The sequence below is a fragment of the Pocillopora damicornis genome, chromosome 5 (assembly GCF_964200805.1).
Source record: "Pocillopora damicornis chromosome 5, jaPocDami1.2, whole genome shotgun sequence".
Lineage (NCBI taxonomy): Eukaryota > Metazoa > Cnidaria > Anthozoa > Scleractinia > Pocilloporidae > Pocillopora > Pocillopora damicornis.
Genome location: NC_142674.1, coordinates 12,208,557 through 12,234,279, shown reverse-complemented (window position 1 = coordinate 12,234,279; position 25,723 = coordinate 12,208,557). Strand labels below are relative to the sequence as shown.

Sequence of the window (25,723 nt, the reverse complement as noted above, 5' to 3'; positions counted from 1 at the left end):
GCAGTGACGCTAGTAAAATAATTACGTTATTCGTTACCCGATGGTTGCCAGCGTTAACGATCTCTTACTTGATTGGCTCATTTGAAATAATGATGATGCCCAAAGACATATTTCTTTTTCGATACGATTATGGCAAATTTATTCAACATTAGTTTAATTTACGCATAAAAAACAAAGGAGATCTTAGAATTCAGCGGTGACACTAAAACATAATGATTAAAACAAAAAATTCAGCTTTTCATTAGCTTTAGCAGTGAGTTGAAATTAATTTACAATGAACTTAAAACTGTTCAGAAGAGAAAAACTGTTTAAATAAACTATTTTTTTGTTAACACGCACTTAATTCTACACCAGATGGTTGCAATGAGACAATTTTGATGTGCTCTTATTGGCTCCCTTCGAAGTGAGGTCATAAACATACAAAAGATAATAGTTATTGGATTCTAAAATACTTCCTTATGCAAATAATTGTCATACCCTTCCTTTTTATTGTTTGTGTCATTGCGGAGCGTGGCTTTATATCTAGCGACTCTCCATTTACTTTGGAAGTAATCAAATTTTCAACAGAAGGAAAAAGGTGAGAAAGACATTATCATCATTAGCTGTTTTCTTCTGATATTGTTCGGATCACTAAAACGAGTTTCATTCTAGGCCTCTTAGTTGTTTGATTCAATTGCTAAATTGTTGATGATTCGCTGCTAATTTTCGTTGACGATCTTCACCCATTTTATTTCAATTCTGCCGATTGAGTTTACCATGACACACTTAATTCAGTTGCATTGTAGGCGTTTTTACAAATATTTCCTGCTGGTCGCTGAAATCGGCTAAACGCTTCTCCATTGCCAGTAACTGTTAAAAAAAAACAAAACAAAACAAAACAAAGCACGAAATAAAAACAGGTACGAAAAAAATGTGAGAAGCAAAACTCGACAGAACAGAGAAAAAGCAAATTTCAAACTGTTCGTAATACTAAATTCTCCAGAGGTTTTAAACGCCGGTAAAGTAGTTATGTCATTCGTCACAACGAAATAAACACAAAATAAAAACAGGTGCGAAAAAAGGCATAGGGTAAAATATGGATTGGAATATTTTTTGGACCAATTTTTTTTGGACTATTTTAAAGGGGGGAGCACACCATTAGTACTGAGGGAGGGGGTGTGATAAAACTACCGTTGAATGTATTTGCCGTAATCGTGCCCAAAAAAAAAATTCTTTAGGCATTATCACTATTTCAAATAAGCCAATCAAGTAAGAGATTGTGATAAGAATACATGAAAGTCATATATTTGTACTGCGGAAAATACATTTTAAGTAAATGGAGATCATCGCAGTATATACTCAACTTAAGCAGTTGAGAAATAAGGCCTGAAAAAAAAATTCAGGCCTGAACGGGAATCGAACCCATGACCTCTGCGATATTTTTCAGGCCTTATTTCTCAACTGCTTAAGTTGAGTATATACTGCGATGATCTCCATTTGCTTAAAATGTATTTTCCGCAGTACAAATATATGACTTTCATGTATTCTTATCACACCCTCTCCATCTACGGGTATATAACGAACTCACAATTGACCAGCTCCCAGTTGGCTTAATAGCTCAGTTGGTTAGAGCGCTGCACCGGTATCGCAGAGGTCATGGGTTCGATTCCCGTTCAGGCCTGAATTTTTTTTTCAGGCCTTATTTCTCAACTGCTTAAGTTGAGTATATACTGCGATGATCTCCATTTGCTTAAAATGTATTTTCCGCAGTACAAATATATGACTTTCATGTATTCTTATCACAATCTCTTACTTGATTGGCTTATTTGAAATAGTGATAATGCCTAAAGAATTTTTTTTTTGGGCACGATTACGGCAAATACATTCAACGGTAGTTTTATTTTGCGCATTAAAAATAAAGGAGATCTTAGGATGCAGCGGTGTCACTGAAAGGTAATGATTAAAACAAAAAATAAGTTTTCCATTATCTTTGGCAGTGAGTTGAAACTGTTTAAATAAACTACTTTTCATTCTAGGCAATAGCTTTGGCAGTGAACTGAAATTTATTTACAATTAGTTTAAAACTGTTTTGAGGGGAAAAACTGTTTAAATAAACTACTTTTAGTCAACACTAAATTCTACGCCAGATGGTTGCCATGAGACGATTTTACCGTCCTCTTATTGGCTCGCTTCGAAGTGAAGTCATAAACATTCCAAGAATATAGTTATTGGTTCTGAAATACATTCTTATGCAAAATATTCGTCATCTTCATCCTTTTTATTGTGAATCTCCACTTTGTTTGGGAAGGCTTTTTAATTTTATATGTTGTTGGTCGCTAGAAATAAATGAACGCTTCTCAATTGCTTATAACTGCTGAAAAAACAGTCCAGTGACGTCAGTAAGCTAATCATGGTATTTGTTACCAGATGGTTGTACGCACTAAAGATGTATTACTTGATTGGCTTTTTTTTAACATAATAATGATGTCACAAGTTTAAATTGTGATGAACAGAAATAATAATATGCTTTTTTGAAGATTGCTCGTCGAGCTAGGAAAAAATTAAAGCTACATGATTATTTATATGTCTATAAATCATTACTATTTATATCATCCTCATAAATGATATTTTTTTCATTATTTCCAATATCCTCATCATTATAATTATATAAATTCTCATGATCACCATTGTCTTTTCTATCTCAACAGAACAGTAACGGAGGATTTATTTTAGGAAATATGTAGCACCAGAGGTAAATGCTCATTTGAAACGCGTCTAACTTTTACATTGATGTTCAACGGTGCTTTATCAAGTTTCGTTATAAATGTCCCTGTTATTTTCGATATGATTTTTTATTTTTACACCGAACAAATTGGTTATAAAATTCCAGTGTAACTTGTCTAATTAGAATTTACTATAGATGGCTTTGACGAACAAATAACACAACTAATCAAAGCGTGACTAATTGAAGTCCTATCCTTAAGTGTTCCAGTTCCGTTTGAAAAACGCTCCGATTTCATCGTTAGCAATGTTTTTATTCTTGCAGATTGTGCAAGCGTTTTGAGTCACTGCCAAGGTGCAAGAAAGGTGAGGTGCTCCTTTTTCATTGCCACTTACATGTTTATCAGAAGTGCTACAATTCACCATAGGTGGCCGTAAATTAGTGACAAATTAATAACCCAGCGTGCTAAAAAATGAAAGAGAGAGAGAAATTCGTACGCAAATCACACATTAAATTGATAAAGTTTCCAAAAATTTTGCGGATGTTCGAAATGTGTTTTTTGGTTCTTTTTCCTCTAAATTTGTAGCAAGAAAATTCAATCACATTGCATTGGGTTATTGAACAATGTGGTTTCGAAGATATGGGAGTAGAAGAAGATAAACTTCTGATTCAGTACCCATTTCGTGTTATTAGGTGTGGTCCGAGATCCGAGATCCGAGAATATATCTTAGACACACCCCAAAAAATTTAATAGCTTCCTTAGAGATATTATACATGCGGGTTCTGCTTACATAAAATCTCGACTAAAATGGGGGGGGGGGGGGGGCGCGGAGGGGGGCAAAAAGAGGGATTTAAGCGGATTTTGAAGAAACCTTGATCTTTAAGGCAACTCATGAGATTTAACCTTGATTTCAAATCCACCTTGAAATCAACTTTGATTTCAAAAAACAGTTCTTGCACATTCTGGGGACAACCTCGATTTCAAGGAAACTTGAGTTTTTCACCGGTGAATAATAATTCACAATGTCTCACCCGTGAGGTCTGAAGAGGATGTGAATATTATAATCTCGAATGATCCTCATGTCACGCCATCGGGGTGTCGGGAGGGTGTTGATTGTTCGTGTGCAGATTTTCAAATATCAAATGATGTTGTATCTTCTCGCAAAAATGTTGTGGCGTGCCTTGATTTGTTGTTCTGTTAAAATCGCGCCTCTGTAAATGAGAAGTTATTTCATTAATAAGTCACGCTTTCCAGCCCACGGTTAATGATGATGAGCTGAGCATTCGAGAGCATGAAGATATGACATTCAACATTCCCTGAACCCGATGCTTTCCTGTTAATTCTGAGCTCAACTTCTTTTTTATTCACCAATCTCAATCCACTTCCATGAAGATCCTTGTCTCTCATACTCCTGAGATCGATAAAAAGAGCGAATCTGTTTCCAGCGTAAAAGTCTGTTGTATTTATCGCGCTGTTTTCCTTACCAAATCTTCTGAAGACATTGATGCCCTCATTGATGATTGTGTCTAATCCCTTAACTACTGAGATTGTCTTGAGTGACGTGCTCACACATGAATCTCTTTCCGATTTTTGTGGTTAGACAAGGCCTCATCAGCGAGTTCTTAACTGCGAATGACTTCATACTCAAGCCAATTTTATTCAATTCATAGGCAAGCTGCGTCTTGTCAGATCCTATAAGAACATTACTGGCAGGTGCAAGCCTGAGCTCGAAAAAAAGTTCATCAGAAAGAGCTCTTGGGAAGAATCCATGATCCTTCAGAATCTCACGATGGAATCCAATATTTGTTCTGATAAACGATTGAGCTTATTCTCATTGTCAACTCCTGATTTCTTCTTATCTTCAGCATTGCATCTGATCTTTCAAAGATCAACAGACTGAATAACATCTCTGAACATGTTTGCCCTCTCATCCTCAGTTAAGGAGAAGTCCTTATAGAGCTTGCATAGATCATAAACATCATTGTTCTGTGCGATTATTTCTGCGAATTTCACAGTCAATCTGTCAACAAGAGCTCTTGAAACATTGTTCACGATATAACTGTTTGCGTGACCACTAACTGCTGAGTCAAAGATAGGTTGAAAAGGTCCTGGCACTAGGACATCTCTGTTATTATGCTTTGGAACTGGGACTCTAAGGACTTCAGCTGTAGATGCCCTATTAGGGTTAAATGTTACTCTGTGAATTGCGCGGTCAGCCTTGAGGGTGATTGACGTCTTTTTGATTTCAAAATTTGGGTTGGTTTTTTTTACTGACTTTCATTTTAAAATAATAGATATTTTACTTTAAAATGGATGAGTTTGGAGATACTGATCCTCTTTTAGAGCACAGTGACGGTGATGATGATGATGAGAGGTCCGACCCCAAGTTGTTCCCCTGGCGGTCTGCTGTCGAACAGGTCTCCCCTTGTGTTTCTTGATCGTTGGTATCCATGCTTCACAAATTTCGATTCCATTATCCTTGTTGATGTTATCAGGGAGAAGTCTCATGTGAATAGCTTCCTTGACTCTTCTGGTGTACCAGTGTGAGTCTCGATCAATAAATTTCCAAGTTGTTGGCGCGCGCAGAAACGGCGGAGGTCTGGGTACAGGCTAAACGTATATCCCTCTCGTGTTCTTTTCTCCTCTCTTGCTTAGGTCTTCCCATTTCACCAATGTTTTGCCGCATTCACAGGGAATCGTGTAAACCACACTGTCCTACCTAGCTGGATTTACAATGTCTTTTGATCGTACTAAATGTAATTGGCGTCTCGGACTTGAAGACTGCGCGGATGCCTTGTTGTGTTAGGCAACGGCGAAGAGGCTCTGATACACCTTTTACATAGGGTAAAATGCTGAAGGCTTGAACTACGTCACAGGCCCTCGGCTTAGGGAGGAGTTTCTTGTTTTCGTGATATTCTGTACAAAGGAGGGAAAACTGTTAGAAACAAGAACTGATGATAAATGTCTCTGTTCCTTGATGACTGATGATTTTTTCGCGAGACGCTTCGCCCGGTCATGCAAACACTTAACAATACCGCGTCTTTCTTATTGAGGGTGGTGTGAATCATGCGCTAAGTACTGATTTGTGTGAGTTGGTTTTCTGTAGACACTGTTGGTCAGGCGTCTATATGGTTCCCTCGTAACTCACGATTCGAGAAAGACGATCTTGTTGTCTTTCTCAGTTTCCATGGTGAATCGGATGGTAGGTTGCTGGCTGTTGAGATGCTGTAAGAGACAGCCGAGATAACTGCGATCTAGGAGGGTGATGGTTTCATCAACGTGGTGCTTCCAGATCTTGGGTTTCTGTGTTGTGGATTGTATTGCTTGTTCTTCAAATACCTCCATGTAGAGGTTTGCAATAACTGCCGAAATCGGGCTCTGCGCCCATACTTCAGGTCAATATCCGGTAAAAGAGGTTATTGCTCATCGTGGTGGCAAGTAATAATAAACTGTTTAATAGTTTGTCTCTCGATGTAGTCACTTGAGATGTAAATGGCGACGTTTCGATCGCCGTGATACAAATGGTAACGCGTGAGCAGTCGACCCCATCGCCTGATGAAGACCAGCAGGAAGCAGCCGAAACGTCGCGATCTACACCTCAAGTGATTACATCGTGAGACAAACGATTATTAAAATCAAGGTTTTTTCAAATACGTCAGAATCCCCCTTTTCTGACTACGGGGGGGGGGGGGAAGGGGGGGAAGTGCTTATTTGAAGAAAGGCGCTTAATCGAGAGGGGCGCTTACTCAGTTTTTTTTTCAACGTTATTGTAACTTTATATGGCTAAGTCTTAAATAGAAATACAACAAGAAGTATGCCACATAATCCACGAAGACGTTATATCGATATCAACATCTTTCAAGGGGAAAGACTTATTTGCTTAAAAAAAGATGACAGATGATAATGTAACTGGAACTTACAAATTGAAGCAGTTTAAAGCCTATTGGTCACATTTTTGATTGAGCGATAATTCCTCATCAACTGTTTTATCTAAACGCATACCAATAACTTTATAATCGTAGAATTTACTGATCCTCGAGAATGGTCTGGTTGTGCCTGGGAAGTTAAGACCATTTACTAAGAGCGGAGCAATAGAAAAAAATTCAAGCGCATAGATAATGCAAATAGAGGAACTCTGGAAGAACACGGATATAAGGATAACTGGAGTGTTAAAGACACTATTATTCTTACTTTTTCCGCTTTAAATGAGGGTTAAAAGTTATAAATAAATTGTCAATAGAAAAAGCCTTTTTTTGTATCCCTACTAATTAAGAAAGTAAGGGGGGGAGTGGGAGGGGCACATATTTGAGGGTATGGGTCTTATTTGACATTTTGGCCTATAGGGTGGGGGCTTATTCGGGGAGGGCTCTTATGCAAGAAAATATGGTACTTGAAAAATTCCAAAGAGTGTTGATCAAACATTACACCTTTGCAATCTTTAGTTACTTTAAGATAATTACAAGGGAACTTGTAATTTAACTTGATCCTTAGAAACTGCCACAAATGTGTTTAAATTCGTTTTCAGCTATAAGCTTTGTTTGAGTCCTTGTCAATTCTACACACTTTTGGTCCGTTCAGCTTATAACAAGATGGATTTTGAAAACGGAACAACATTCATTTCCTTCAAATAAATATGCTAATGTGAACAGTTTCAAGCTGAAAATTGGAGCTTTCTGTCGGCCACATTCATCTAAATTTGAATACGTGTTTTCTCGGTAACTATTCGTTGGAAATTTGATTTCTCAAGGAAATAATATCTTTAAAAAAAAATATTTGAAATTACTCCAAGAATTCTATAATTTCAATGATTTTTATTACCAGTTGTTCTTTTCTGTTATCGGTGGGGATGATTGATTTGGTAACCCAATAGTCGGAGAATTACTTAATTTATTCCTTTCCTAAACAAGGAACAATTTGACGCCCTACAATCCCTTTTTTTTAATTAATTTTTTTATTACTTTTTGTTTCCATGAAGATTGTCATGAATCCTCGGGCTGTTCTATTGCTCACACTGGTGGCCGTTCCATGCACATCTGCGAGTACGTTACCCCGTTGTTTTGTATGTTAAATTACTACTTTAATCATTTCCAAGGAAGTTTTTCAAAAAAGCACAGTCTAACGGTGATGTTCTGGTTGGCTAAGGCATCATTAAACATAAAAGTTTCACTAATGTTATCGGCAAATTGACAGAACGAAAGCATAACAGCATACTACGGAGGATAGCTTTATTTTAGAATGTCATGAAAATTACATGTAGGTCAGTACATTTAGGGAAAACCATTTTGCAATAAAGCAAACTCAGGAGTATGATGTCATTAAGAAAATATATCCGGCAAAGTCCACTCTAAACCTTCGTGGGAGCCTTCGAGAGAAAAGAAAGAAAACCATGGAAAACTATATCTCAATAAGAAGTTTATTTGATGACAATTTAATAAAATTAAAAGGGTAAGCAGAAAAAAAAATGACCGAACGCCACTCCGTCGAAGTTAAAAAGTTAACAAACGTGATCTCTAATGAAATGTAACTGCACAGTGTCAATCACAAAAAAAAGTATATATATATATATATATAAAGCAAAACAAAAAAAAATCTTTAAAAGTAAGCTGCGAACTGCCCTTTCATATCACAAGATTCTCAATACTTACAGCGCGAGCGCGAGATGTGACGCAGCCTTCACAATCAAAGTGATAGTGTAAAGATATGTAGTTAGTGTCAAATATTGTTCACGATTCGTGCGATTCTTTTGATCATCTAGTAACTTGTAGAGCCGATCAGTTTGCTTGTGCAAATCAAGAAAAGTGTATCCATGCGTCTGAACGCTGCGACACCTACAGGGACTGTAGAGATGGATCAGACGAACAATGCAGTGAGTATTGTACATTTTTGTTTGTTTTTTGTGGGCTTAGCCTATCCCACTCCTAAAGTAATGTCAAAATAAGTTATAATAACAAATGCTTTTTTTAAAAGAAAAAAGGATAGGAAAAGAAATTGTCTACTCCTTCATTAACGACATGTAAATTTTTCCGAAAAAAAAAAATTACAGAGCTTAGTGGTATTGTCATAATACTAGTAGACCATTTCAATAAGTTTTCGTTTTCTTTCATGTTTCACCTGGACGAATCAGCTGGCCGTAAGTACTTTAAATTCGGGCTGTGATCTATTTGTGTGTTGTCTCAATATGTACTAATACAATAGCAACATTAAGTAATTGTCGTATAATTGATTCGCCATTCCAAGTTGTCTTTAGTTTCCTTAAGTGGTTCATATGTAGCCATCAGGGACAACTAAACATGATTGAAGTATGGAAAAGGGTTTTTAGAGGAATAATGAAAAAGAATGAGGCATGACAAAAGAAAATTCAGCCGATTTCCTCCTGCTTGATAGGGAGGATAAAAACAAGAAAATTGAATTCATCAAGTTTTCCTTAGAATTCATTTTTTTTAATGATTATTTCCTTTGCCTTCTGTCAAGAAAGCTGATCGAATAAACCCTATTGACCGCAGTATCGTGTCCCTTCCTTTTTCCTTATCAACCCTCTGTTAATTCCCAAATGCCCTTTTTCAAATTTCTTGCGTTTTCCTAACAAATGTAATGATTTTAAGCTCTTAAACCTAGGTTAAAGTTCATTCATTTTTAAACAGAATAGGCTATTAGCCGTGGTAAATAACACTTCAAAGGGAAATATAATTGTTTGTCTCACGATGTGGTCACCTCGGTGTGGATTGCGACGTTGTGACTGCATTCTGCCAGTTTTTTTCCAAGAGATGAGGTCGATTGAGTACGCGTCCCCTATATGCTGTTAAGCGCAGCAAAACTATTTAACGGATAATAAACTCAGTAGCCTTCATTTTTCTCCAAACAAATATGATAATCTATTTGTCCCTGGAAATCGTTGTTCTTCGAAGCTCACATTTTTCGAGCTTTGCTTCCAGAAATTTGTTTATTCTCGAACAGACTATGTCCGCGGACTAATATCCAAGACTATTTTAGCAACAAAAGGAGGCTAATGGTTATTAATAATCGGGGAGTCAAACTGAACGTTGTAATGTGCACTACCATGTCTTAACTTCCAGTTTTTGGTTGTTCATTTCCTTTGTCTTACGAGCAGAGGCTAAATGTTGCATGTCTTTCAATACGCAATCATTGGGTGAGCTTGAACAGGATAAAATAGATTATGAAAACGAAAACCGATCGAGGTCTGAGTTATTAACACAGAAACAAGGTTCGATGATTTATGATCTCATGCGAAAACCAAATAACCCATTTCAGAATCGTTAAGTGGCTGCATCGCATTCTCGCGTGGGAGCGAGGCTCACTTAGCGGCGCGAAAATATAAGTGTTCTTAAGAATTTCTAGAAGTTGAAACACAAAAAATAAGAAAAAAAATAAGACTAACCACAATATGGTTCGTTGCTCAGAAGCTTTGTATCGGTAGACTAATCGTAACCTGGAAGACCTGTCTTTCTTCGATTTCCTATGGACAAACGATTTTCTGTTTTTAATTGAAATTCTGTCGTAAAGCTGATAGCAGGTTCGAAGAAGAGCAAAGGGAGGCAATAACTGGCGAGGAACACAGCTTAAGGAATTATAACGAGTATTCTGCTGATGATTCTCATCGAAAACACTCAACAGTTGACGTGTCTTAAACGGTTATGCAACACCAGCAACATTTCAAATCCACGAAAAAACTGAAAAAAGAATGAACGTTGAGATAAAGGTACTGAAAAACCATCTTGACCGAAAGGGTCCTATGTCAAATAAAAAAAATGTAATAAAAATGTAAAGCGCAGCACCACTGATCCTGTATAACATAATACGGTCACATATATGCCAAAACGCTAAGTAGTCATCATGGCCGCATTGCGGAGAAGACAATTTCCATCCGAACACAAATCGATGTTTCTTTAAACGATATCCAACAGCGGCAAAACGACTAAGAGGAGTTAACTCAGTTACGTCAAGAAATGAAGCAATGCAGCATAAACTGCAAGAAAAGCCTACTACAAACGAAAATTGTTTGTGAAGGATGTTTTGAAAAAACCGTGAATCAGTTAGGTTCCGTAATGGTATATCAAACATCTAATAAAATATACCAGGACGAAAGAAACTTTTGAGACTTGAATAGGAATCTGTTATGACTCTCGTGAGGTTAAGACTTGGGTAAAATGGGGAGGCGCATGGCCGAAATATTTCCTCCGTCACAAATTACTCGTTCTTTCATTACCCAGTCGTGCTCTTTATGTAACATTCATATTACTCCTCTGGAAAATTAAAGAGGAAATAAGAAAATATCGTTCTCACTCTACCCAGGAAAGTTGATCGTAATTTACTGTAATGAAATGTTGATCAAAGAGCTATCCTCACCCTAAGTATGGAGAGCCACCTTGAGTGAGTAAAAAGAGCACAGTACAAGTACAATTTTGAAGTATAATTTTGCAGTTGAAATCTCCTTCTCATGACCCCATTCCAATGGTTCTGAAATATTTTCCATAGGGTAACAATTAACTGAAGCTTTGATGGAACTAGTCTTGTCTGATGTTTCTTTCAAATCGTAGACTTTGTAGAGATATGATGCTGCAGATATCTGCCTTTTTTTCTGATCAATCCAAAACTGACTGCCTCCTTGATGTTTAGTTTTGTGTCACTTTGAGTTTGGACCAGGTTAAAAAAGTTAGTAAAATATTCCACTAGCTCATCATCACAACCAAAATCTTCGGCAAAACTGAGAACTTCCACTCTAATGGCATAGTCAGTCACTTCTTCTATTTGTACGTTTCCAGAGACATTTCTCAGAGAGACATGTGTTTGTAAGGTTATTTGATACTGTAGAACGGCTGTATGTCAAAAAGTGCATTGGTGATATGTTTGCCAGAGCCATTGTTGCTTCCCTTACACGGACAAAAGGCTGCGTGCACTTCGGCGCTCGATTTCAAAATAAAAAGTCACTATAAATTGACATTCCATCTTCTGCTTTCTGTCGGTGCAGTTGGCTTAGCTTCATACTGAAATAAGGAATACGCTTTGTTTACCAATGGACAGCACTGTAAATCTTCTACGTGTCCATTACGGAAAAACTTGCATCCGAATAGGCGTTCACATGTTTTAAGTGCCGCTCCCGCTAGGAGCGGTCCTCTCGACTTCCCATCGGAAAAAAGTTTTCTTTTATTTTTTGCCCATGAAAAGGGTTCAGGACACATGTTTCAAAAGAAGTTTAGTTGTTCTCCAATTCTCTTTTTTTGCTTCGCCACAAGCCAAAAATGATTTTTGGCCAGACCACCTCTGTGAACAGCGATCGAAAGTGTAAATTTCAAAGATTTTGTCCAGCGCGCAGCGACTGCAACAATGTAGCTCACGGAATTCTATCTTGCTACAAGTTACAAGGTGTAGTCAGTTAGTTCACAGACAAAATATGGAAACTTCAGCTGAAATATTTTTCATACCAGCGTGATCAGAGGAGACCCTTCTCTTCGACCTTAATTTGCATATAAAAAATTCACTACTTTGTGCGAAAGAATTCTCAAAATGCAGGCCTTAATCGGGCCGGAAAAGCATATCAGTGCATAGTCTATACACCAATGAGGTCACGAATTGCCTCAAATCCGCGGGTATATCTCTAGCTTCCATCCACCAACTTCTTAAAAACAACGCAAATCCATGTGTTTGCTCAATTGCGCTCGTCTCAAAGATCATTTGCGTGATTCTTGGAATTGACCAAGATCTCCTTTTGACTGTTCAAACTTCGTTCGTTTATCTTCTACGTTGAGGATTTTAGGTTTTCACAGCAACTGAATGGAGATTAGATGCCGAGTTGTCCTAGGACGTTGCGTAAACGTGATCGGTCGTAACGCTTGCGCGCTTGCGTGACTTACAAAGTAGACAAAGGTGATCGGAAGGCGCCTTCTCAATAATTTACGTCGAAATATCAGGTCATGAACTATGCACAGTGTGGAGAAGATCAAAATTAAAGAATAAAATTTGGCACTCTGGTCATAACAGATGTATCGCGATGCTTAAAAGGACACAAAAACAAGTTAAAATAGGTTGAAGTGTTTATATTTACAAAACAACACGCATACACTCCGGAACAATTCTTGCAGTTTCTCCCGAGATTTAGTATACAGAACCCGATGTACCAACCCTCTTTCTGCAAATTTGTTTCCGTCATTAATGATGTGACGCTCTTATGGACCACAACGGTTTTGAGCGACAAACTCGACATTTCCCTGCGACCATCAAAATCAACTGGACAAACCCAGCTTGATATATTGCGTGACGTATTGTGCAAACTTTACTCTTTGTCATACGACCTGTTTCGCAGGTTCTACGAGTTGGAACCAATGATTTTGATCTTCTCCATACTGTGCATAGTTCATGACCTGATATTTCGACGTAAATTATTGAGAAGGCGCCTTTCGATCACCTTTGTCTACTTTGTAAGTCACGCAAGCGCGCAAGCGTTACGACCGATCACGTTTACGCAACGTCCTAGGACAACTCGGCATCTAATCTCCATTCAGTTGCTGTGAAAACCTAAAATCCTCAACGTAGAAGATAAACGAACGAAGTTTGAACTGTCAAAAGGAGATCTTGGTCAATTCCAAGAATCATGCGAATGATTTTTTAGGTGAGCGCAATTGAGCAAACACATGGATTTGCATTGTTTTTAAGAAGTTGGTGGATGGAAGCTAGAGATATACCCGCGGATTTGAGGCAATCCGTGACCTCATTGGTGTATAAACTATGCACTGATATGCTTTTCCGGCCCGATTAAGGCCTGCATTTTGAGAATTCTTTCGCACAAAGTAGTGAATTTTTTATATGCAAATTAAGGTCGAAGAGAAGGGTCTCCTCTGATCACGCTGGTATGAAAAATATTTCAGCTGAAGTTTCCATATTTTGTCTGTGAACTAACTGACTACACCTTGTAACTTGTAGCAAGATAGAATTCCGTGAGCTACATTGTTGCAGTCGCTGCGCGCTGGACAAAATCTTTGAAATTTACACTTTCGATCGCTGTTCACAGAGGTGGTCTGGCCAAAAATCATTTTTGGCTTGTGGCGACGCAAAAAAAGAGAATTGGAGAACAACTAAACTATTTTTGAAACATGTGTCCTAAACCCTTATCATGGGCAAAAAATAAAAGAAAACTTTTTTCCGACGAGAAGTCGAGAGGACCGCTCTTAGCGAGAGTGGCACTTTAACTGTTCTGAGGTTCTCGACTGAGTGGTCATCTTTCCCAACACACAAATGTGAACTCTGGTATTTTGACAAATTTTTGAGACCAAGAACCCAAAAAAAAAAGGGATAAGGAGGTTGCCCCTCGTTTGTGTGGAGCTTTTTCTCTAACTTCCACTCAAAAGATTCCACGACCTCTTCAATTTTTTTACACATTTTTACACAACTTTAAAACTTTCAGCCCTTCTCTCTCCCCTTATCACTCAGCTGAATTCCCCGATCGGAAAGATATTTTCTCAGTTTGTCTACCTTAATCGTGGAGAAGTTCGAAGTTTCTCCGGACGGTATTGCTATGTTCACCAAGCCTCTTTGGGATGTGATAAATTCGGTACCAGTTACACGCGCTTAACAATTCGGAAATGAGTTATTTAATAATTGCTGTATTACATGCATTTTTCGAACAATCTGCAAAAAGAGGGCATTTCTCTCTAAGTTTGCCGAAAATTTGGGAACACTAAACGGACGAAGGTCTAGGAAACTAGGCAGTATGTAATATCCTGAGTGGAATATCTGTTGCAGAGATTGCATTTATTATAAGCAAAATAAGCACGCTATCGTATATTGATTGAGTTAGCTGTCGACCAATCAGACTTTTAATAGTAATTCTAATGTATAATTATTGACGTTACTCGCATATCTATACAGGAAAGTGTGAGAACTATGAGTTCACCTGTGGAAATGGAAAGTGTCTTACCAAATGGTTTCGTTGTTATCGGAGAAATGAATGTGGTGATAATTCAGATGAACAACAGTGCCGTAAGTGTGTTTTTACTAACACTTCTGTCTTATATTGCAATCATCTTTCCTCTGGGCTGATGGTTAAGAGTGCTTTTACTCAAGTCAGCCTGTACTTACCATGTCAAGATACAAAGAGATACTCTCTTTCAATCTCTCCCTTTTTTCTTCCCATATCAACGAAATTATAATAGCAACTTTAATATGGACCAAATAGGAAAAATGATTTTTGTTCTTACTGTTGTTACTACTGACTACATAGTATGCCTTGCTCCACTTTCCATTTGAGTTGTTCTTTGTTTTGTTTTGTTTTCCTTTCCCTTTTTTTTTTTTTTTAATTTTGTGTGTTTATTTTTAACTGCAATTGCAATGACCTGGTCACTCAATGTTGTCAGTAATTTGTGACTGTTTTCTTCTTTTTTCAATTTTCAAAACATCGGCACGGAAACATTAGCTCCCCATAAGTATCGTTTGGATATTTCATTGACTTCCTCTCCTTAGAGACCGGTCATTTTACTTGCCATGTAGGGGAAGGGGAAGGGAGAGGGGGGTAGGGTGTGGATAATTTTGTTTGTGTCATTTCAAATTCAGTTTTAATTTACAATTTTCATTTTCCCTTTTCCCATAGTGGTTTGTCCAAATACCAAAAATCTTTGCAGGTGTTGAGGGTCCCCAGTGGGTTTCCCGGGATCCGGGATTGGGCTTATTTGCAGGAGCGAGATGCGGGATTGTCAATATGAACGGCACATGAGAATCGGCAATTTTGAGGGGCGGGATTCGGGAAACAATAACTTAAACGCACCGAGAACCGGGCCATCCGTTGACGAGAATTTATAAAGAGATTGTTCTACGTCAAAGTCCTAAAAAGCCTGGCTTCCCACGCGGCCATTTTTATGAGATCTATCGTGTTTCACTTCTTTCCACAAACGCGTTTATAACCTGGTGAGTCTTACGACAATAGAAGTGGAGAGTGCTCACTCAGTTGTGCATTTATTACAAAGATCCACTTTGATCGGTGTTAATTTACACAAAAAACTTGGGAAATGTAGCCAAAGAAGCCTTAAAGAGGACAACCCAGTAGGTGGTGTATTATTTTACAAATTCAAAGTCTTTGTATCCTGTACCCGAACTTGCCATGATCCTGTCGGCCACACCGGTATTCAAATGATATCACCTGTACCAATAGCACCATAGAATATGCAGAACATGAAGAACTGAGCGCAAACATTTTGGTGTTGCGGTGCGTCAGATGGCAAAAGCTGGAACTCTCCTGTCGTACCTCGATTAGAGAGAAATTCAGCCATGTCAACCGCTCAGCTTCGAACTGTCTGACCTCAAGGAGCAGCTTTGGAGGAAGTACAAAGTATTCACTTCAACAGCAAAATTGTGTTCAGTTGACTTTTCGTAATTTCCCTTGTTATGGAAGCAATGGGATTGCCGTCACCTTGTTTTGTTTTATGCACTTGTTGACATTGTTATTCGTTTCCTTGATACTGACCTGTCTGTACTAATATGCTTATCCGTGATCGAAGTTAAAACGGAAGGAAATCGTTACCGTGACTGATGTACGTTATTCGTGAAAAACTTTGAAAACTTCTAAAATGAACGATATCGTTTGGGTGAAAAAAGATAAACTTACGACTTACAGTGAGCAAAGACTTCAACAGATCAATGCTGGTAGAGAAAGGCCCTTTCAAGTTGAGGAAATGGACTAAGAACAAAAATTTATAATCAGGATCGGGATTGGCCGGTATAAACCGTCAGGATTACGGGACCTAAGTCGGGATCGTGCGATTAAAGAACCCTATTGGGGACCTTTAGCGTTTGTTTATGATATGTAAATCAGAGTCTGACATTAAGCATAACATCAAGTTCATTTTAAAACTCAACTTATTCAAGTGAGATTTTAGCTTTAATTACATGTTTTGCATCAATGCAATAAATACTTTGACTCTTTTAGAGAACCTTAATTTGCGTAGCCAGGTTCCCTAAAGAACGAAGAAGGGAAGGGGGGGAGGAGGGGGAAGTGGAGATGAGATAAATGAAAAACTCAAATTTCAACGGTCCCTTCTTTCATCTCCGTTATTGACGACTGACCCTCCCTATGTTATCCATGACAAAACCATGTGAAACCCTGCAGGGTTCTCCCCCCACCTAACAAAACTTACATAAATTCTCCCTTCTCTAAAGCAGAAGCCAAAACGTTTGAAACAACATGCTCCTCTGTTGCTAAGGCGTTGATATCGACTGTGTACTAACCGGTGATTTTCCTTTTCTTTCCTCTTTCTACGTTTTTAATGAATTGCTCCTCGGAAACTACAGGAAGTAAGTGGTCCTACAATTTCATAATTTAGATGTTATCTCTTGCATGTCATTATATTATAGCAAAAAAGCTGTTAACCACATTCTAGCCGCAACCTTTCTTTGCCAACTAAACACTACTAGCGGCATAAGAGAAGAACGGGAAGAGGAATCTGCCTTTCGGTCTGGAAAAAACCCATGGTATCAGATAATATGCCCAGGCCAATACCTTTATTGATGGAGAATTTTATTTCACGCACTACTTAGGAATCTTTCAATTTTGCATTTAACCTGTTTTGAACAATGGAACAATAGATCTTTTTATTTTTCGCTGCAAGGAAAATCTCATAACACCACGATCATGGGGAAAAAAAAACTGTGGTTATAATCCATTAATTGTTTTTGTACCCGTTTTAACATTTGCATCCGTTTTACACGGGAGACACTCTTTCCTTGCCAATTAGAAATGAGTCATTTTGTTACGCGAGTAATCTTTTAGAGGAAGGGTAGCTCGGAGACCAAACTGAACTCAGGGTTGTCGGAACAGCAACATGAAGATTTATTCTAGAGAATGAACGTAGTTTCCACGAAGTTAAACTCCTACTTACTCGGCCACTGCCAAACTGCACTTAATCTTGATAAATTCACACGACCTACGCCATTTTTAATAAATACTGCTTCGTCACACTTGAATGAACACGCTAGAGTCAAGCTCTCTTCGCTTGTGAAAACTGGTTCAAACTTCGCTTGGACTCGCCTACTTACATACTTGCATAATAAATATCTAGAACTTTCTAAATAGTCTAATTATTGAAAGAATACAAAACAAACCGCTTTACGAAACGCTTGCGCAATACACTAAAATAAACAAACTATGACCTCTCGCGGAGCTTCTAGAAGGTCACGCTGTCACGCATTACAATTTTTCGTAACACATTTTTGTTTCCTTTTACATCATTAATTAATAAAATAGTCTTAGAGCATCGAATTGATGTGTTTCATCAGCTTTACATAATCGATTAATTCATTTTTTTGCTCACTTATTATCAATATTTTTATTCTTTTTTTTAATTTACTCTCCCTGAATTAAGTGTCATTATTTTCTTTCTCTATTCATGCACTGCCTTTGTCAAATTAAACAGCCTGTAAGTGATGAACTCAATTTAATGAGGCAACTGAATTAAATAACTTACTAAATAGCAAAATAATACAACACAAACGTGTATAGTAAGCAAAACACAGTGACTGATATAATATATGTGACCCTCCACGGGATTCGGGGAATAAGATGAACGCACGCACACGGTACGCTCGCACGCTAAAAGAAAAGAACTAGCTTTTAACACGTTGGCAGCGTGTTAGTTACTCGCCTCATTAACTTCGCAGCCATTGTCTGCTTCGCACGGTAGAAACAAAGGAACGTGCATGTGAAGATCTTGCTCGCAATTTTGCACGATACAACACAGTGACCGTGCCAATTTTAGAACACGCCTCTTAAAAGCTAACGTTGCTTTTTTTGTACCTGGAGCCAGAAATATGTTGCTAAAGGATTCACAAAGATTCGTTACTGAGCTTATTAACCCTTTAACTCCCAGATGTGGTTAACATGGTAGAATCAGGTAGAAGCGGCTATCTTGATCTAGCACCACGTTCTCATAACTAATTTACAAGGAAGTGCGTAGCAGCTGGAGGGGAGAATTAACAATCAGATCTTGGGAGTTAAAGGGTTAACTGTGGGAAGCGATAAGGATTTATATTTTGCAAGGTAAGAATTAAGTTTTAAAAAAGTAATTCGTGTGTTCAAACATAGCTCCTCTGGACCTTGTGAAACACGTTGTGCTCACTGAATTCCCTATGAAAATCCTGAGGGAAAGAGCCGTGATTTGCCGGGAATGTTTCATTTTTTATTACAACTTTCGGATAGGACAGAAGATCTTCTGCATTTCCGCCTATATTCTCTAAGTAATATACTTTACAAACACCATTCTCACGATTAAGAAGCTGACAAACACAAGTAACAAAGTGAGCTGGGTTGTACAAGATAGGCTTGCGTGTTAAGGAACAAAGGAACTTAGCGTGTTAAGAAAAACAAAAAAAATCTAGCGTGTTATAGAAACAAAGCTCTACCGTGTTAGCCAGATATGAACAATGTCTACGGACACACTTTCCAAAATCAATTGTTTTTTGCGCATTTCTGCACGGTAAGCGTGTCATGCCATTAGCGTACGAGCGTGTTATAACGTGCCGTTTGTATGCTTTCACCTTCTTCCCTGAAACCCCATAGAGGGTCACATATGGTATGAGAGTTTGACTTTCTAAATCAGTCGTTGTATCATATCTATATTCAATAGCATCATTGAAGAACGAGGGCCAGTTTTCAGTCTGTAGTGATGATCAGTAGGAAGCTTCTTAATACTACTTTGATTTACTTAATTTTCATTGAACCGATCAAGTGTTTTAACGCCTGAACTCTACTTATCCCAATCTTTTTCTCTGCTGTCTATGTCAACTATGCTGGATGAAATAATCACATCAGGTGGTAAGTGAAAACGTAAAAATAATTGTTTGCAGAATCATAATGATACATCGAGTCCTCCTTGGTTTTTACAATGTTTTCTACGTTGTTCTCTCTCTCTTAGCTAGGATTCTGACAGACAATTTTTGGACGGGAAACTCATGTTGTTTTCGTCCTTTTACTTTTTGTTGATAACGATGACTGTTAACAGGAAGTACTCATCGATTAAAGAATTGGATGCATATGCAAATTTTTTTATGTAGGAAGGTGATAAACTCTAAGTTATTGATTCAATTTCGTAGCTTGGGATAGAATATGATAGATTGTCTGATCTTGAAAATACGTTAGCGAGGTGACCATCAGTTCGGTATCATTAAGTAGTTTTGAGAGAAGGATTTAGATTTGCAGCCAAATGAAAATCAACTTTAGATATAGCCTCGCTTGAATGTGCCCCTCTAAAGGCATTGGTATCGCGAAACTAACATATTGAAACAAATGTCAACGAGATTTTCTGATGAAACGATTTTTTATTAAACTCTAGAATTCGTAGATGTCTGAATTACAAGTGAGGGTTAATGTTGGGTTAGGGGAATGGGTAGGTGGGCAGTTGCCCAGATACTGATATTGATCCAATCATTTCTTAGGCACGAACTCTTTCAACAGAAAACAAGAATGGCAACCGAGCGCCATGTTCATTTAAACACTGAATAGAAATGATCGTGTGTTAAAGTTTATGATGAGATTATCTTTCAGCAATTTCTCCCTCAATACTCGCTGCCGAGTACTTTTTACGATTATGAAGGTTATTATTTAATCATCATTCCTGGATAACTATGAAAGTTACATATTTGAACACATGCTGAAGTAACATGACATCAGTTAAGATGACTTAACACGCCAACCCTACAGTGACTATGGCTGGTCACCATTATTTTATTTCTTTGATCTGTCCATCAAAGTCCTCGTCTTCGAACCAGTTTCATGGCTGGCAGTGAAAATCAAAGGTAGCTTACATCGTGCGGTAGATTTGTCTGTTTTGTGTATTGCGATAACCGGTCAAATTAGACGTAGTCGTTGCTCTTAAGTCCACGAACAGTCACAAATATGTTATTATCGATCATACGTAAATTTCTGACCTATAAAAGTATCATCATCGATTGCTATAAGTCAATTGGTTTTCGTAATAACCATTCGCGAACTTAACAGAACTGGAAAACTGATTTATTCGCTGTAAAAACCCCATATACAATTCACAGTGGAGTAAAAGAGTCACGTTAAAGTCGCGCACCGAAAAAAAGCTAAAGTTAGCAATTGTTATCAATTGATTGAATCAAATTGGTTTCCGTAATAACCAGTCGGGAATGATTTATTCGCGGTCGGTGACCATTGACAAACCTCACTGAACGACTCAGAACCACTGTTGTGGAATATTTGTAAGGAGCAGAAAAGAATGCAGGGTCGAGGTTGATTTGGTGGCAATTTTCTCGGCAAATTTTCACTGCTTTGTTGCAACTTTAAACAAGTTCATTGAAACAACATAATGTCCGTATGTAGAAGATAAATCAACAAAGCTTCCCTGGGTGTCTTGAAAGAAAATCTGAAACAGCAAAAAAAAAAAAAAGGGTTAACTAGTTTCAGAGTTAAAATCAAAATTTTAATGGTTTACATCGCTGGGTATTTTACGTAGTGTTTACTACTGGACGTAAATGTTTTCAGTAAAAACTTATAGAGACAAATACATAGATATCGCGTTACATGGCTTGTTTGTTTACTTGTTTAGTATTATCCTTGATTTTATTATCTTTTTTTTCTATCATAATCATTATAATTATTAATTGTTATCACAATTATTGTCTTTTTTCGTGATCGAGGATAGTATCGTACGTTGATACAAAAAATAATTTCGGTATGTCAAGAAAATTAAAGTTTGTTAGGCAATAATATGTTTTGGCAAACCAGTTATAAGTACATGTTAGGCATCAATGTTTGAAGTGTAAGGTGGACTAGTTTTGTAAATAATCCTATTTATGTAAGTTATGTCATCCTTAAGTTGTATCATTAGGTATGTTAGTAACTTTTTGATGTCTTTTTGATTGACGTTCATTGATCTCTAGCCCAATAATCTAAAATAAAGGGGAATGTTTCAATGTCTGAAACAATTTCTTAGGTCATGAACTTAACCAAGTTTCAATAATTTGTAGTTGACATAAATTTTCTATTTACTGTTTAATTGACACTTTTTGCTACTTTTCTTTTCCCTTTTGCTACTCAATACAGCATGTGAGTACTGTTTTAATAATCTACTCGAATTGGAAAATATTGAATAATTTCAATTTTCAAATCAATTTAGTTCATTTCCTCATCATTATCTATTTATCCTTTTATTGTCTTTCCAATTGTTCCTCGTTACCTACCTGACCCTGTTACAATCAGGCGGTAAGTAACCATTATTTTTTATTATCCATCTTGGGTATTTTAGCTTAGATTATTTATAAAAGTTAACTTGGAAAATGTTATTATTAGTTATTTTTTTTTTAATCTAAGTATTTGATTCGATTTAATCTCAGATCCTGATCACACTCAATTAAGACAGGTTAAGGTGCAGAAGATCATCTGTTGGAAAGTGAAATTGATTTGACCAATTAAAGAACGGTTTTTTTTTTCGATAATGCGTGCGTAGCACCATTCGGTTGTGACTTTTACAGATTTCTTGGAGAATGAGTCAATATTTTAGTATTGTTTTCTTTTAGAGGGCACAGTAACGTATCCTGCAATCTAGTTGGTTCTTTACCCGGTCAGTATTTTCCAACCTCTGCCCACAGGCCACGGTAACGCTTTCGTGAGTCGCCGAGTACATCCCAACTTTTGTTGCCATTTTTCATAAATATATTTCGTTTTCACGGCTGGGCAGTATTTTTAAGCAAACACATCGGTCACTACCTCAAGCCGATAAATAACACATGAATCCTCTCTTTTTTTCTCTCTCAAATCAATTTGGTTTACAGAAAAATATTGGTTTCAGAACGAATTTTTATAAGTAATAGTGTCACTACGGTGGTTGACAAGGGCCTAAAAACCGTCTGCGATTGATTTTAATCTTTCACAAAAAGCACCTAGAAAGTTAAAACGTGAGGTATTTGGTTACAGTAAAACAAAACGATGGAACTTTTATTCATTTAATATCTGAATTTTCTCAAACAATTTGTTCGTAGTGAAAGAGCAAGTGAGTCTTCCCAAGTCCATTTAATTTGGACATTTGTACTGTAAATTACACAACACAAACTGAAGGAATTCAGTGAGAGAAGGTCGCATTAAATCCCCTTGTGTCTCGTTGGAGTGTATCATTCAAATTTAGTTTTTGTGCAGGAAAGACCAATTTACACACGCCATTGCAGCAAACAAACGAGCAGACTCAGACAACTTCAAAATAAAAAATATTTACTTACAATTACTTTCCTCGCCGTTTGCCTAATGAACAAAGGTAAATCTTCGTACATGAATTAATCGTCGATGAGAATGAATAATACTTTCCGTTCGATCATCGACTGTTTTTGAAGAAAATATTGTCGTGACAGTCCTTGCCAAACTAGTTTCGTTGTTTTTTAAAAGTGTACATGCGCTCTTTTTCTCTCTTACGCACTCTCTAATTGACAGGTGTCAGATTGTGACAGATACTTGTAAAAATAATGTTTCAAAGTTTGTTTGGAAGCCTTTTAAATCACCCTTATCGTTACGCAAATGAAAATGTTTCGGTGAAGCAATTTGCTTGAGCTCTATTTTAACTATTATTTACTCGCCTAAAATTGTTCAGTTTACCTTGCCGTATTGACAACCCTAAATCATCCGGGTTCTTTCGGAAAGAATTTCGGTAAGTTTAAAAAATATATATACATACATATGTTATTTATCGGCCAAGGGTCGGTCCGTATGGTGAAAAACTGTGACCTACGTCTCGGGCAGCATTTTCAACACCTCAGAAGTCATTTTCAACACCTCGGTCACAGTTTTTCACCATACGGACCGACCCTTAGCCGACAAATAACATATATTTATTCAGGTTACAATCAAACTCATCAGGGCGTTACAACCTATTCATTGTAGAGCGTTTGTTTGGTTGTTACTGTTTAATCTCAACCCATTTGAATTTACCAAGGCCTCTGAATCGTATTTTCATCCATTTCAATTCGTATATATCTGGTATAACACCATTACTCCGTTCCTTTCTTCTGATCACATAGGGTCAGGCTGAAGAATATTGCGCATGATGCTTGATATTTTTTTGTTAATTCATGAAAGACCCCCTATTAATTTAGTTCTCAAAGCTCCAGTGCTAACGAAATAAGCCACAACGTATTTTAAGGAATTAACTAATAAACAACGCGGGATGTTGGGAGAACACGCCGGCCAGATGAGCGAAGACTGCAATTAATTTATAGCTGAATTAAAGTAACGGCATTGAAATTGTGCAGAAATTGTAAAGAAAACTAACGAGACACAGCGATATGCAAGCTAAGGACACAAACAATAACGTCCAGTGATGAATATTTCAATTTGGCCATCGACAACGCGATCTTTGCTGCAAGAATTTTCCTACAAATGCGATTGCGATCCACGATTGCGATTGCGATCCACGGAATCAATCAAAAATAATATTTGTGAGATAAAGTGGTTGAGAGTTATCTAATTTAATAAAAAGGAAACGAACAAACCCTAACTGGCCTCCTTTCCAGGAGTAACATGATTAAAAGTTTCCAATCTACCATTCTTGAGTGATGATGCGCTTATAAGTGTTGTTTTCTTCCTTTTTTAACACACCTGCTGGTAACAAACAAACTCGTTAGGGAGTAAGTACTTACATACTTTGCTACGTATCTATTTGCAAAATTTGTTTTAATAAAACGACATACATATAGGTCATTAATGTTGAAGTTGTGAGAAAATAGATCACGATTGAGTTTTTTTCACGTAATCAGTCCAAAGTTATATTTGTGAGATAAAGTGGTTGAGAGTAATCTAATTTAATCAAAAGGGAACGAACAAACCCTAACTGGCCTCCTTTCCAAGAGTAACATGATTAAAAATTTCCTGTCTACCATTCTTGAGTGATGGTGCGCTTATAAGTGTTGTTTTCTTTCTTTTTTAACACACCTGCTGGTAACAAACAAACTCGTTAGTGGGTAAGTACTTACCATTCAACCTACCATTCTTGAGTGATGGTGTTGTTTTCTTTCAACGTTCCTGGCCTCCTTTCCAATATAAACATGATTACTTTTTTTTTTATTATCATCATTATTTCTTTCATCTTTTTTTTAAAGGGTAGTCGACATCTAGTGATGAGACATGAGTTATAGGGATATTTGTACTTACCGAGCGTAACATTAGTTATGGTGTCCCTGTTAATATCCTTATGTGAGAGTGGTCTTAAGACATGTTTCTTGCTTTCTTGCTTTTATCATTTAACATGGTGGCAAACAAACTCATAAATGAAATGAAGTAGGGTTTTGTTGTTGTTGTTTTTTAAATTTTATTTTGTATTGTTTTCATTCTTTTATCACACATGATGGTAACAAATTAACTCATCAGGTGGTATTTTGCTACGTATTTATTTCCATAATTTTTCAGAATAAAAGCAAATCAAAATATGATCTTGTACATTTAGAAGACAGATAACGATTAATTCATTTATTTATTAGTTTGTTTGTTTACTCCAGTTTATGATAAACTGAAGAGAATTGTTTGACCGCTGTATTTTACCATAGTATCAAAATAATATGGATTCTTTTGGGTGTTACTAAACTATGGATCAGCAGACCGTGGAACCTCCCAAACCTCCGGAACCTGCGGAACCTCCGAAACCCATATGTTTTCTTAAAAGAAAAGTAATCAGCTAAAAGAAAACTAAAAAGACCTGAACGCTGTCGGAAAGTTCGTTTTCGGGTATAAAAAAGAAAACTTTAAAAGATAAATATTTTTTAATTGTGCTGGACCTTCAACTTAAATTGTGACGACATTTTCAGTAGTAGTACAAGGGTATGTAATGTCATAAGGAGTGATCAGCAGTCACCTGACTAAGCTCTTACGGTTTGGTACCGCGATATCCGAATATCGCATCATCCGAAGGCTCTCAGCAAACCTTTAGGCTGGAATTCATTGTCCATTGCGCATGAAGAATTTTTCCTTACTCAAAAATAGTCGAGAACTTTTTAAGGTTGAGAGCGCGACTGTTTATTGCCAT

At 37.2% G+C, this 25,723-nt stretch overlaps 1 protein-coding gene across 2 annotated transcripts; it reads left to right on the top strand.

Moving 5' to 3' along the window:
• Positions 1-497: 497 nt before the first annotated feature.
• LOC149045304 (uncharacterized) lies at positions 498-16,642 on the top strand. Of its 2 annotated transcripts, none has more exons than XR_016187119.1 (6): positions 498-577; positions 2,688-2,731; positions 3,026-3,066; positions 7,678-7,741; positions 8,458-8,568; positions 8,827-9,943. XR_016187119.1 is itself a non-coding variant. In XM_089208149.1 (6 exons), the coding sequence occupies exons 4-6, from the start codon at positions 7,684-7,686 to the stop codon at positions 14,861-14,863; spliced, it is 450 nt and encodes a 149-aa protein (XP_089064275.1). In that variant the 5' UTR covers positions 498-577; positions 2,688-2,731; positions 3,026-3,066; positions 7,678-7,683; the 3' UTR covers positions 14,864-16,642. The 2 variants fall into 2 exon arrangements, 1 of the variants encoding a protein (XP_089064275.1); XM_089208149.1 differs by lacking the exon at positions 8,827-9,943 and adding an exon at positions 14,583-16,642.
• The last annotated feature ends 9,081 nt before the right edge of the window (positions 16,643-25,723 follow it).

Excerpts from the sequence above, each read along its gene's own strand:
- LOC149045304 (XM_089208149.1), top strand. The coding sequence starts at position 7,684 with ATGAATCCTCGGGCTGTTCTATTGCTCACACTGGTGGCCGTTCCATGC. Across the intron at positions 7,742-8,457 it reads CGTTCCATGCACATCTGCGA|TAACTTGTAGAGCCGATCAG; the intron begins GTACGTTACCCC and ends TTGATCATCTAG. Across the intron at positions 8,569-14,582 it reads TGGATCAGACGAACAATGCA|GAAAGTGTGAGAACTATGAG; the intron begins GTGAGTATTGTA and ends ATATCTATACAG.